Here is a 15,353-nt window from a genome sequence, read left to right as displayed (position 1 = left end):
AACTTTAAAAAATCAAAAGAATTTCAAAAATGGTCAAAAATTTTCCTTTTAAGAAAAATCTTTCAAAAGTAGTAAAAAAAACTTCATTCATGAAAAAAATATTGTGAATATTGCGAATATATGCTAGATATGTATATATATATAAAAATTCGAATTATGTATGTATAATATATATATTTAGATTATTAATATATCAATTAATTAATTTTGTGAACACAGTCAATCAAAAAAAAAAATCTTCCTAATCAAAATCAATTATATGTAAGTAAGTACTTTCATGTTGCTTTGATTTTAAGGTTTTTATAGTTTTTTGTAAGTTCTGAATGTTTTTCACTTACCCGTATTCACTAGATTCAAATTCTGTTTGATTTCTACATATTTTTTTAAAATATTTTTTCATATTGATTTAATATTTTTTTCATTCAGTTTTTCGTGATATGATTTTTTGTTTTCGCAAGCCATAATGTCATTATATACCGAAGACATTATTCATGCATTCACATTTTTTCAGTTTTTTTTTGCACAATTGTTCATTTTCATTTCATCAAAAGTCAATGTGAATTTAATAATTTTTTTTTGAATGAATTTTTGCGCGTCGTAAATAGCAGATAGGCACAGAAGAATTTATATTTAAATATTTGTAAGAAGAAGGATAAAAAGTAAAAGATTTTTTTTTGATATTTTTTGATGGTGGTAGGTGAAAGAAGAAGAAAAAGAAAGAAACAAATAAGTATAAATTGTAATTAAAAATTATAGGTAGGTTTTTAATACTTAAAGCATTAATTAAAGGTTTATTAAGTATATTGTATATAGAGAATATAATAAATATAATAATAATAAAGAGAGTAAAAATTAAAATCATCACTTTACGGACGATTTGTTCAAGTAAATATTAGGAATAAAATAAGAACTAGATTGCGAGTTTGCGGGGGGAAGAAAGAACATAATTGTGCAGTTCAAAGATAAAAGATCTTACGACTTCCTCCATTAACAAGTAAAGAGATAAAAATGAGATTTAAAAAGAAAAGCAACAAAAGCCGGATATAGAAAAATCATTAATCTTGTGCATTATTGCCTTTGAACTGTTAAAGGATTCTTGCTTCATAAGAATATTTCAGTGCTGATATCTGCTTTGCATTTACAGATCTGATAAGATTGCACAGCATCTAGCAGGATAAGTATATCCTGCGCACAGTCAACAGATCTTGTCACCTGTTTTAACAGCACTGTGATAATCTATAATTTATGCTATTACGAATATTTTAGAAGTAAAATTTATTTGAAAGCAGCTCGCATATATTTTTTAAAGCACAATCTTCATAGATGAAAATATAAAAAAATTTAATAAATCTCGAATTTAAAATTAAATCTGAGAAGATTTTAAACTCATAAATATTGTTTTTTTTTTCTTCGATATTTTATTTGTGCATGAAGAAAAATGCGCACTCACGTGTTTATTATCATTCTTTATAGCAATCAATAAAAAATATATATATACTGTTTCAAAAATGCGATAATTTTTGAAAAGAAAATGAAAAAAATTAGAATTTATAAATAAACTTAGTGATATAAGAAACAACGGAAGTATAATTGATAACTAAAAGAGAACAATTGAAAAATAACAAAAAAACGTAATCAATAAAGATAATAAAACGAGAAAAAAACACAATTTTGCTGTTTTTCAGCACTAAAAAATCGTTTAAAATGTAATATATAGAGAAGTGATAGAGACATTTATTGACTTGTAAATCATTCAGAGAATTGATGCTTTTTTTCAATCTTACATACAGAGATCGTGAAAGATTAAAAATAAATGCAAATTTATTTAATTAAGTAATTTACTTCCATCAAATTAATAATTTTTTTTATATATTTTTTCATAATTTTTTGGTCGATTTTTTTTAGAATATTGAACACATTAAAATTTCTAAAAACTTCTATTGCGTAGGTAAAAAGAAGGAATAAAGTAATGATTACATATATCATTTAATAATATATTTTTTATCCGAAAAATAACGTGTTTGCCTTTTTAGAGCTCATTTAAAAATAATCAATAATTATTACCGGATTAATATTATAATAAATTGTATACATTTTTATATATTTTTTTAAGAGAGAATTCATATAAATCAGAAAAGAAAAATTATACGTTTTTTTTATATTGTAATACATTTTAAGGGGAAAATAATTGAAAATTGGGGGGGAGAAATTGTACTAAAAAAAATAAATTTTTAAGCATTTGCAATCGAATTTTCATACATAAAATACCATTTTTTCACATTCAAAAAACGTTGTAGCGAATTTAGAGATGATTTATGAAGACACTAGTGCTGTCTAGAAGGAAAGACAAGACAGTTTTCATGAACTAATTTCTATAACCGCAATATCTCATAGGAAAAAAAAGAAACCTAAGCTCTCATATTAAAAATATACATTTTTTATGTAATTTAATGTGCACATGAGTCATGTTGACGACACTCATTGAACTTGTGAATGAAAATTGTCAATAAAATGTTTTTAATTACCAATAGACTGTAATTGACTTACTGTTGGAATTAAATTTCATTTTTATCGAACATTTTAATCGTTAAAGCTATCAAAAATTGATAAGAAAAGTTTATGCCGTAATTTAAAAAATAACTTTTGTGACTCATATCACGAGTATTTTATCAGTAAAGCACTTAAAACTCGAAAAAAAGAATCCATAAAAGAATTAAAGAAAATCCTCAAATAATGCGAAGTAAAATGTTATGAGACGGTATGAGACTAGTTTGAAAGATAAAACAATATAAATTTAACCGACTCTTTTAGTTCTTTGGACAATTTTTACACCATTGATAAATCAAAATGTCAATGAACATTTAAGAACCGTGTTACAAACCATAAAATTTCGGATGAAATCTTAAAAATTAATAAATTTTCATAGAATCTAATTATTCAAATTTAAATTTCCTTACGACGCCATTACCGATACAAAGTTTCTAATTTCATAATTGGAATATGAATAAGTCATAATCCTATTTAGCGGAGCTTAGTATATAACTGTTAATGACTCTCTATAGACGAATCAAAAAGGTATTTTACTCATAGAGAACAACAAAAAAAATGATTGTAAATGCTCAAAAATTTATGAATATTTTTAGATTATTTTAATCAGGGAATAAGAAATGTGAAATGTATACCGAGGGTAGGGAAGAGGGAAGATAAAGAAAAAATGAAAAGTAAAATAAGATAATTTTTTTTTGGTTTTCAGAATGAAAATTATGACAAAATAATAATAATCGTCGAGTAGATCGAGATAATTTACCGTAGATAAACAGGAAATAAAAGAATAAAGAAAAACAATAAATAAAATAATTTTCTGGCAAATCAATCTCAATTCACGAAATAAAATAAGAGAGAAACATATAATAAAAAAAATAAGAAAAATAGTGGAATTAAGAAGTAAGAGAGAAATGAAGAAATAATTTAAATATAACAACGAAAAGAGAAAGAAAAATGAAAATTTTTTTATATAAAAAATTGTATAGAAAGAAAATTAAAAAAATCCTTTCTCTCAATTTCACGAAGAATACTCGCTACGATAATAAAATTGTCAAATTGAAATAATTTCTTACCATCGGCTGCGGAATTGTTAACAATTTTTTCATATATCATTTTTTTGTGTTGTAAAAAATGCCGAATTCAATTTCATATACACAAAAATGTTTATTTTTTTGTGTGATATTTTTATACGAATAGAAAATGTTTTTTGCCAAAAAAAGGGAAGAGAGAAAAGAGAAAAAAATTTTGATGTTATAAAAAAAATTAATATTTTCGTTGTACATTTTTTTATTATTATTATTATGTATCGTAAAAAAAAAGAGGAAGAAAAGAAGAAAGAAAAAAAAAGTTTTTTTCCTTTCTTGTGTTATTAATGAAAATATTTCTCAATGAAAATAAATTATTAGGACAGATAATAGATGCAGAATATTAAATTAAATTAAGAAATTCTTTTTTGGCAGATAAATCTCATATTTTAATTCATTTTAAGGCTTATACACTCAGTTAAAATTCTTGAAACTTTTCCTCATCATTTGAATTAAATTTTTTTCATTCACATCACAAAATCTCTCAAAAAAATTTAAGAAGGGGTTAATGTCATGAAAATTTTCCACTGCTCTCATTTGTCATCACTTATTTTGAGAATTGAAACTAAGGCTATTGAATCTAGTCCATTCTTATATCATTGAGATTAAATTTAAATTGACCATAATACAGTTTACTCTATAAGCCCTACTAATGACAACTCATAAGCATCAAAGAAGACAAGCTTAAGGCAACGTTATCAGAAATCAAAGACAAATTCAAAAATTGTCCAAGTCAAGTTGATTAATTCTTGTCAATTACAGATGATTGATCTTTCTTCAACTTGATATTAATTTGATAACCAAATTAATTTAATTGCGCCTATCAAACTGATATGATATAATTATATTTATCAATCTGTAAACTTGATAAAAAAAAGTGGAGCAATAATAATATTATGAAATTCTATTTATGTAACCCGCTTAATTGTGATCATTCTAATGTCAATGACATCATAATTGGAATGTTTACATTCAAAACTTTATAGCAGATAGAAAATGTGTCTAGATTCAGTCAATTGATCATTCCAATTTGTTATTTCAATTATCAAGCTGATAACTTTCGAAAACATTATCAAAAAATTGTTACAATTCAATTTAAGCTGTTAAAGCTTTTGATGTGAACATAATAAATGGGCAATTTGACTAGAAACATTTCAAGAATTTCCTGTTTTTATGCATACACCTTAAAATGTCGTTAGATTGGCTAGTGTTGAAAAATCATTACGTGTGAGATGAAGACAATATCGCGGTGCGAATTATTAAATCAACTCTCGCGTGATCCTTTCATTATAACATTATCCATTAGTCTACTTGAGAAACTATAATTTTTTGTTTTTCTGTGAGAATAAAGCATTGGGTATGTAAATTTTTTATATATTTTTCTCGCGCGCGCGACAATTATTTTGCGTGATGTAATTAATAAACCAACGAGGTAGTAAATAGAAGCGAGCAAGAAAGAAAAATAAATATGAGAGATGAGAAAAAAAAAGTATTTTTGTTGTGTCGCTTTTGTACATAAAATGAGGAACATCACAAAATACACAGTTAAAAATATAATAATTTAAATTTCAATATATATACGTAGGCGATGAAAATTCATGAAGATAAAAAGGTGAGTTTTGAAACATCTATGATGTCCCCTCATTTGTACAGTCAAAATGAAATTATCAGTGAAAAAAACAACACTTTTAACATCGAAGTCAAGGGCAGTTTTGTGTCGTCACGACACACATTTCACTCACAGATAGATAGATTTGTAAAACGTATTAACTCATATGTGAGAGTTGTAAATAATATTGACATTACGAGTCGAATTAAGAAAATATTTGCCGAGAGGAATAATATTTTTTGCTTTCATTTTTTCATGGAGAGAAGGAAATAAATTATTATTATTATTATTATTTGCGGTGTATATAGAGATATGATTAATAAATGGAAAATATAAAATATAATCTATAAAAAGTGAATGAAAGAAGGAATTAAGAATAAAAAATAAATATGAACACTGACCTTCCTCTAATGTGTCATCGCTCTCACTCATCAATTCATCATCCGAGCATATGTTAAGTACATTAACCAGCATCTCTGTGACCTTTTCGCCCACAAATGGCAGCGACCAAGTAAATACATCCATAAAGTTTGGAAGCCAATAAGGATGTGGCGAACAGTTAAACTGTCTTATATTCATTACATTATTTTCATATTTAAGGACAGCAGCCTGTCATGTATACACATATTTGTGAATATGCGAAATGAAAGAAAGAAAGAAAAAAGAAGAATAAAAATAAGAAAACAAAAATCAATTTTTGTATCCATTTCTCCTGAGCTTATAATAAAACTATGGAGAAAATTACATAAAATGAGACACAGAGTGTGCGATAGAGATGGAAAGAACTAATAATCATATGATATTGACTCGTGGTTATTATCAGTTCCATTTTTATACATACAAATGGGGAGCATATTGTGAACATTTTGTCTAATATCATTTATAATCAAGTCAATATATATGAAAGCGCCGTAGGAACTGAATGCTACTGATATTATTCATGTATAGTAAGGAATATAATCATCGTTTCATTATCACATATGGGTATAGTCAGCATATGTACACACAAATATACACGTACCTTGTTATTATAAACATCCAAATAGTTAGGTGCTGAAAAAATTGTTATTAGAGATGGAAAACCGGTGGTAAGACTCTTTCGATACATTCGATATCTAAACAAATTGAATAAATAAATAGAAAATTATTAATACAATCTAATACGGTGGACACGAAAGCAAGCAATAATTACCCAGCATCTTGAGCCTCATGAGCACGAATGATAGATAACAAATTGTTATTTTGCAAAAAATCACAACACGCCCGATAACTATAAAAGTATGAACATCCACGAACGGTATTGTGTGAATAAAAGTCGGTATTTTTTTCATTGCCGAAATCCTCTAATGGATCACTCCATAATAAATCGCACATTGGCCCATATGCCGGTGGCTCTTTGAAACGATCAAGCTTTCTTATATCATCCAAATCCTGAATTTCCGGTGAAAGACCTCCGTGCACACACAAAAATTGTTGATTCATTAATGCAGCTAATGGCAAACAATCGAAAGCATCCATGCACGCATCGTAAACACGTTCTGAATATTTAATTTTACCTAAATTACAAATGACGAGAAAAAGAAACACAGAAGAGAAAATGAAATGGACGAGGGTGTTTAGGGAAATTAATGTCTCTAGTTCTGCGGAAAATGACCCTTGTCGTTTCTATCTCTCTCTTTTTCTCTCACTTTATCTGTCTGCATCGCATATAAGTGACAATATTAAGTTTGTCTTTAGCACAAAATTAATATAATTATCACAATCATCACGATCATTATTGAAAATATTTTTATTATCCTTCATGTCTTTCTTCATTCCACCTTATTATTATTTTGCTGTGCTTATCCGTGCTACAATTGCGTTGAGACAGAAAAAAAGTCTTACAATGCAATAAATAAAATTAGCGTTCATATAAATGTTTGCAGTAACTAGCAAAGCTGACATGTATGAATTAGAGCACGAAGAAAAATGAAGGAGAACAAGCAGTCATTAGTGATCATGAATATAATTTTTATGGTCTTTATTGTTTCTGTCATGTCTATAATCGTCGATATAAACTTTTTTTTTTGCTGGAAATTACTTCTACTACTTCAGCAGTCACAATAAGTTAGGAACCTCAGAATATTCCGTTCACAATCAATTCTATTGTGCAACAAGCCTAATCTTGTAATAATTTATCCGTAACGTAATTGACGTAGTAAAATGAAACACGAACGGAGTAGAAGAGAGAGGTAGAATTCAAGTATGTCTAATATAATAAAGCGTAAAAATGTTGTCACCTTAATAAATAGTTATATATGCATGTAATTAAATGCTCAACTTACATTCTTGCTTAAAAGTAAAATATTCAGTCAAATGCCGACATTCATGATTGCCCCGCAATAGAAATAATGTTGTTGGATAACAAATCTTCAGCGCCCATAAATAAAGTACGCACTGTGTAAAGGTAAAGAAAAAAAGGGGGGAAAAAATTGTCAGCTGTGTAAAGCACAAATAATAAATAAATCAATATTGAATGTACCTCTATGCTAAAATAGCCTCTGTCAACATAATCACCGAGAAATAGATATTTGGTCGTTGCTGGTGATCCGCCAACTTCAAATAACTTCATTAGATCGAAAAATTGACCGTGAATATCGCCGCATACAGTGACTGGAGCTTCAATATCAATCATTGTATTTTCAGCTTTTAATAATGTAGCGCCCTCTTGAATAATGCGCAATGCTGTCGTTTCATCCACTCTACCCTCTGCGATAAAATACTTTTTCAATAATTCTAAATTCGGCTGTCCATTTCGGCCAACAAACACCTCGGCGACAGTTAATTTATGTTTTGGTGGAAATTTAACGCCTAAAAAAGGAGAAAATGAGAAAAAGAACCAGTGAGTTGTTGTAGACGGAGCATATAAACAAACAATAGAATACGTCGACGATGATGAGCAAGGCAAGCTGTATAATAAGAAGAATCGAGTGTATTTAAACTACATGGATATATAGGAAGACAAGAAAGAAAAAAGCTCATAAAAGATAGACAGCATGACGATGAGCAGAGAATAAAAGGAATTTTAAATATGCACACTACATAATATGTTCTGCTCATAGTGGATTATGTTGGGATATATGAGCGTGAGAAAAAAATGGAATTTTTCGCATGCTTTCATTCTTTAAATCTTCTTTTTGTCACCTTAAATCTTCCGCAACTAACTAGCATGTGATTTTGAAAAGAAAATTGAAGCAATTTCAGAACATTACACGGGAAGTCCATGATTTATGGATTTTGTTGCAACGACGACAGATTAAGCACATCGATCTACAGAAAAACGTGAGTTTTTGGCACACAACAGAGAACTGCAGATATGACTGCAACGCAGATTTTTACAATTCTCATTTCATTTTTTCTGTGGATCAATTGTCAATGTCAATTTTGACAGCATGAAAAATTTTTGACTGATTTCCATATCTACACACATACAAGTGTGAGTATGTGAAGCAATTCTGTGAACAGCTTCGATCAATCACGATAATTTATCAGTCAAACATAATCCAATATAAGTTCTATTTCAGCATTAATTAACAAAATAGGGGATTTTTTTGTGCTCATTCGATTTCTTCTTATGCCATTTAGCTCAATTAAATTGTTTATCGACCATTTTATCTAATCTTTATTGGTTTTAGATTAGAGAAATTTCCTCTATAGCACATCCGATGCATGAACTTCGAGGAACTAAAAGAATAATACTTACTATCTACAACCCTATCCGTAGTTGATGGCTTAGGTTGTGGCGTTTCCGATTCATGTTGCTGTGTTTGGTCTAATGATTGTTCTTGCTTAACAGACGACATTTTAGCTATTTATTATGTATTTTTTTTATATTAATTAATAAGACTTTTTAGCGATTACACTGTGTTACTAAATTTTTTAAAATATTTTTCTTAATTTCCACTGTATTTAAATATGACTAATAATTATTAAATATTTTTTTTATATAAATATCCTGATTCTCCTTTCTTGTTCTCTTTTCTTGATTTGAATTAAACACACACAAATGACTTAAAATTCGGCTTTTTTACTTCTTGTTGTTTTGGGCTTTCTTAACTTTTATAATATTTAATTTTTTTTTTCTTGTATAACTTCGTAACTAATTTTTTTTTCTTCTTTAATATATTCTTTAATTTAATTTTTTAACACTATGACGATTTTTTTTTTCATATAATTATTAACTACACAAATGATGAAAGAGCAGGCAACAGCAGCAGTAGCACAGAACGATAAGAGATACTGCAATGAAAAAAGATAAAGATTTTAGTCTGCGTTAGAAATAAATTTTATGAATGAACAAAACGAAGAGGAAAAACTGGTTGAGAATTCAGCAATGATTGTGTGCAAAGTGGGCGCATTTTCAGATTTTACAGACAATTTCATGAATGTCTTTAAGAATGTCAATATTTTGCATTCTTGTGACCCAATTTTCGCATTGTGGAGAAGAAAATTTTTTTGTGCATAAACGACCTTGAGGCAAAAAAACAAAAAATGTTCTGAGTAGCTAAATAAGCATTTTATGTAATTTTCGATTATTGCGGCAATAAAAAAATGTCCCTTGTCATTATGAAATGACATACTTTATTGTCACAGTCATGACATGACCGTCTTAACTTCTTTGATTTCAAATAATAATATTAAAATTTATTAGCCTAAGTGAGCTCATAAAAATCAATAAAATTGGCACTTTATTCCTATCGATTCATTAAAACTCACAGCAGATTAAGTGAAAATGTTTGTTAAAGCTTAATGTGGCGTAAAGACAGCCACGTCACATGAATTTGTTATGCATGTTTTTTATTCATAGTCTAGATTCCGTGTCTGTCGAACTCTTGTGTCATGGAAATAGCTTCTGATATAAATTATATGAAAAAGTTCAATGCTGACAATTATTTGACGGCTGTTCCGCAATATTTCTGATCAAACCGCAGACAACAAGTTTGGCAGACACTAGTCTAGCTACGTCGCATCAACGTGATATTCTTAATGTTTCACTCGGAAATTCCAAAGTACGTAATATTCGGGAGTCTAATTATAATACATTTCACGCTCATATCAAAGTTCATTCCATTCAATTGAATAAAAACACATTTGAACTCTTGAAAAGAGATATTAAAGATTCTAGCACTTAAAATTGGTTCTTCAAAACATAACAAAAGCTTTAAATTCTTTGTTCTTATTGCTGAGCTTTTGCTCTCTCAGAACATATCTCCAGGCACTAATTTCATGTCTGCAACATGAACTGTTATTCTTGATTGTACTTGTTTTAATTGCCATTTCATCCATTTTTTGTAGAAACATTCATGGACCGAAATACTGCTGGAGAGCTCCAAGCATGGTAATCCACATAAAAACTTATTTAAAGTTGGTAAAAAAAGCGCTAAAAATGAAAATAAAATTAATGAAATGAACAGCGCTGAGCAATGAGGGAGGAGAGTGAGAAGAAAATTGCACAGTGGCACAACCAAAGAAAAAATGTTCCTTGAAAATAGCACTGCCAACGTGAAAAACTGTTAGATGGTAATGGATACGCTCGAGATAATGCTAGTCTCAAAATCGTGATAAAACAATTTAAAAACAAATTAAATTTTTTGAATATCTTAAATTATTCAAGTCAGTATCAACTTCAGATTTTGTTTTCTCTTTATGATCACTTATTTCTTTTCTTTATTTTCACGAATATATAAACACAGGTTTTTTAGAAACACAAGAATTGTGCTTTGCTTATGTGTCTCTCACATCTTCTTCTTGTTTCTTTTTGGGTGTCTTACTGTTTTTTTTTTTCTAGTGTAGTAAATTAGTGTGATTTTCTAAAAAAAGATTTTATTCGGCATTCACTCTTTTTTATAATTTTTTTTCTTTTCTCTATATGAGACGAGATATTCTTTCATACTACCATGCGATTCATTTGATACTATGTGTGTAGAACCGGTCTGATTAAAAAATTTTTTGTGAATTTTAATTCAAATGCTCAATCACGTAATTCATTTTAGATCCTCAAGCTTAGCTGTTGTTTATTGATGATATCCAATAGATTTTGATTATATTAAGTCATAGATTGCTTATTAGCATATGAGAAGAATAGCCAGAATATGAAAAGAATAAACCTCATTTGACAAGATCCCCAAGATTGTTGTGATTTCTAGCAAATGCCAGTTCTTTAGCTAATTTACATTTGAATGGAAATAAAATGTACGGAAACGAGTCACATTTAACAGCCAAGTGAGATGTCAAATGTATGCACATAAAAAAAGCGATAAGAAAAACAAAAAAATCAATTCTTTCTTAGAATTTTAGAAAATGTCAAACATAATATTTATATGCTTTTTGTGCTGTGCTGTATGTGTCCTTCACAAACTTAATTGCTTCCAAATTATTTAAAATATTTACTACAAAATGCATATGAACATGGAAGTACTTTGAAAGTTTTCCGAAAAAAAAAGTTTTCCTGTTGCAAACCCAGATTCATAAGGTGGTTGTTATAGGCATGTATATCGCATGGTAGTTCATGACCTTCACTCGTTAAGCATGTTTTTATTTTTTATATATTTTTCTTTTCACTTCGATCATTTTCAGATCTTCAGATGGGAGAAATCCTCTCAGTACATTCCGACACACATTATCGCTCTTTTTCAAATGAAAGTGTCTATACAAATATTCACAGAAACAAAAAAGAATTTATTGAGGGGCGGATAGCCGACACAAAAAAAATATCTCATGACTTTTTAATTAGGAAAAATAAATTTCGTTTCATTTTCACCACAAAAAAAAAAAAAATCAACTTGTTACTCATAACTTTTGTGTCTATTTTGTATTTTTTTCATGATTTGGTTATCTACTTGCAAGAATAAGTTATCTTTTAGTACATTTTTATTTTTAATTATCACCATTAAAATCAATAATCAAATATTTATGTATATATCAGCACCAATAGCATGTATCACACTCATACACACACATTTTCTCCCTCATATTCAGTTCTTTATATTATTTTCTCTCCGTGGATACATATATATATGCACATATTGTATTTAGGTATAGATTTTCAGTAGCACAATTTACTTCTCAATATACTCGTATCGTTTATATTTGCCTCGACCCCGTACGTACACACTTTATTAGAGTTTGTTGAATTTAGTTTTTTTTTTTCAAAATTGTTTGCTTTTTCGTTACTTGCTACTTTATGATTAAAAAGCAATGCGACATGCAATTAATTTAATTAAACAGAAGAAGAGAGAGAGTGAGCAAAAAAGGGAGAAAGAAGTATAAAACAAAGTTGAAAAGTTGTTGTTGTCCTCGTCGTCGATTAAATAAAAGTGCATTTTCTATTCTCCTAATCTAACCTCTCATTATTGACCTGATTAAGTATCATATTCCAAGGATTGATTTGTTATTTATACATTCACAAAATACTCATGACAAAAAAAAATAATATAATAATAAAAGTATATACTTTATGGTCTCTAACTTGATGATCTCATGTAAACCAAAATAAACTCAAATTAGCCTCACTAATTGAATCCGCTTGTGTTAATTGTATGAAAATATTTGAGCTAATTTAATTGAATTAGACTTATCAACATCGTTATTATTAGCAACTCTTCGTTGAGCTTTTCTTTGAAGTTATATGAGTCAAAAGACTTCATTTTATAATTGTGAAAGGAATTGAAGAGTTCTAACAGCTTGAAGAACAATTGTATGGTTTTTAGAGTAATCAAAACATTTGCAATGCTCCATGACACTTATTGTGAATTTCGAAGAACGTGAAACTTCAATAATAAATGACGGAAAATCAAGAATTTTCCATTAAATCATAAAAATGTTTTTAATTATGAATGAAAGCTTGAATTTTTTAATGAACTAAACTGTCAAATTTTAATGACTTGATTAATTTTTGAAGAGCAATTTAATAATTAAACTCTTGCATGTCTGCATTGGTTCTCTGGAGCTAGCATTAAGCCAGTCAGTCAGGGGAAATATACAAGCGCATATTTATCCACAAAAGTGCACCAAAAAAGAAAGAAAGAAAAACTTTTTTGTGTCTCAACTTTTCTTTCCTTCCTTTTTTTCTTCTCCCATGAAGGATTTTCTCGCAATTTTCTTTTTTCCTATATTTTTTTTCATTTACTTGTATATTTTATTTTTTATTATTATCACCACATTATGATTTCACTTTGCTTTTTTTACAGTTTTTAATTGCTTTATACTTTTCCTCATGTATGTTAACTTTATTATTATTCTCTTTATATTTTATATATATATCTATATATTTTTTTTGTGTTTCGCCTCTTTTGAGAAAAATCAATATGTTTACATTGTGCGCAGCTAGAGCAGAATGAGGGAAAAAAGATTTTTCAACATTTTTCAGCTAAAAAAAATTTCCTCTCTTTTTCACTTTCTCTCGTTTCTCTCTCTCTCTCACTCACTTCTTCTTTTTCTTCTCGGGTGCTGCAGGAAAATTGAAAAATTAAAAAAAAAATGATTTTCTTTTCCCACTGTATTTTTTTGATAATAGATGAAACACTAAGTGCACGGCCAAAGGAAAAATGAATGAGACGAGATTTTGTAAAGGGAAAAAGTACAAAAAAATTTCTCGCTTTTTTGAATGAGCTTTCGACTAGCTGATCTCTCTAACAACCCCCGAGAAAAGCGACCATTCCTTGACAGTTCTCGGAAAAAAGCTCTTCATTTATGGATTTTTTTTAATGAAAAATTTCTGTACGGGATGCGTTATCCAGTTTTGTGTACGTCGTTGTTTTTCCTCTCTCTCTTTCTCATTTTTTTTCACTAGCATTTTCTTCTCTATTCCATTTATCACACAAAAAATATATATATCATGCAAATTGCATTATGCTTTTGCTACTGTATCATAAAATTTTTCCTTACAATTTCCTTTTTTTTAGTGCGATTTTTTTTCCCGAGAAATTTAATTTGTGAAAATGCACTTGAGAGCTTTAATGACTTAAAAGCTCATTCATGTCAAGGACTTTAATTAATTGTTCACATTAAAAATACACAATTCACTGTGCACGACGATCCTCAACCAGTTCTTTAGACGCCATTTTTTTCATACATTGTCCTCGATTTTTTTTTCTTACCTACTGAAATGTGTGAACCACTTTTTTTACAATCACTCGTAAATCCTTGAACTTTTTATTCGCACCGTTGCAATTAGATTAAGTTATGTTACTATGATAAAACTATTCACGATATCCGATAATCTTATTAAAATTAATGTTTTTTAGATGAAAAATTTCAATATTTTTCACAATTTTCTTTTTTTCTGCTCACTAAAATATTTTTGCACTCATGTTTCACAGATATTTGTTGTCCCGTTACTTAAACTATTTTATTTAACTTATCAATAGTCCAGCCAAGTTGTTTTCATAAAAACACTGCAAAATTTCACTAATTGGCATTCAAATAACTATTAATTCATTTTTTCGCTTGATCTTCTATCTTTCTCTTCTTTTTTTTCGGGGCTAACTTTGCGACATTCCGAAATTCAAATATTTAGTTCAAAACCGTTAAACTCATAGCCGTCTTTACATGTTTTAAATTGATTTTGACCGTTAAAGAGAAAAACTGGAATTTTCACTGGAAAATCATGAAAAACTCACTTTTACTCAATTACTGACTTAGTTTGCTGTGCAGTAAGCTTAATTTCTTATTGGAAAAAGCTTTAACTAAAGATTCTTATTAGAATATAGATTTTTGTAGAAAAATTACTCACTCAATGCTTATAAATCTTCAATTCCATGCGTGTTCATTGATTTGATAATAAAACTGATTGCACAATAATTTATTTAAAATGTTTGCTTAGTTAAATTAACCATTAAAATTCAGATTTACAATTGAACTTTTTCATACATCACCGATATTGGATTTTTCAACAGAAAACTCATATTGACGAGCAATTGTTGTTATTTTGTCTGACTGTCTCATTTTTGAACTTAACAAAGTATACATTTTAAATTTTGAACTTCCGGTAAAGAAAAGTAACCAAAAAATTTACTCATTAAAGTTTAATTAATTTTAATAGTTTATACAGCACAAACAAATGCGCAGATGCACAA

At 28.4% G+C, this 15,353-nt stretch overlaps 1 protein-coding gene across 5 annotated transcripts in view; it reads right to left on the bottom strand.

Moving 5' to 3' along the window:
* Window positions 1–14,751, bottom strand: part of LOC139088449 (serine/threonine-protein phosphatase 2B catalytic subunit 2-like) — a 32,362-nt gene extending 17,611 nt beyond the window's left edge. For 2 of the 5 annotated variants that reach the window (XM_070637673.1, XM_070637675.1), the window contains exons 1-8: window positions 14,376–14,751; window positions 8,981–9,516; window positions 7,760–8,088; window positions 7,563–7,674; window positions 6,431–6,794; window positions 6,260–6,353; window positions 5,640–5,847; window positions 339–371 (exon numbers count right to left, since the gene is read on the bottom strand). In XM_070637673.1, coding sequence (XP_070493774.1) covers window positions 339–371; window positions 5,640–5,847; window positions 6,260–6,353; window positions 6,431–6,794; window positions 7,563–7,674; window positions 7,760–8,088; window positions 8,981–9,080 — 1,240 coding nt within the window. In that variant the 5' untranslated portion in view covers window positions 9,081–9,516; window positions 14,376–14,751. Of the gene's footprint in view, window positions 1–338; window positions 372–5,639; window positions 5,848–6,259; window positions 6,354–6,430; window positions 6,795–7,562; window positions 7,675–7,759; window positions 8,089–8,980; window positions 9,517–13,405; window positions 13,586–14,375 lie in introns of those variants that run through there. The other 3 variants (XM_070637676.1, XM_070637677.1, XM_070637674.1) reach the window with 2 other exon arrangements.
* Window positions 14,752–15,353: the final 602 nt, after the last annotated feature.

Source organism: Chironomus tepperi, unplaced genomic scaffold (genome assembly GCF_022539635.2).
Source record: "Chironomus tepperi strain 1889 unplaced genomic scaffold, CSIRO-AGI_Ctep_v1 contig_163, whole genome shotgun sequence".
Lineage (NCBI taxonomy): Eukaryota > Metazoa > Arthropoda > Insecta > Diptera > Chironomidae > Chironomus > Chironomus tepperi.
Note: the sequence above shows the minus strand (reverse complement) of the source record. Positions and strands in the feature narration are given on the sequence as shown.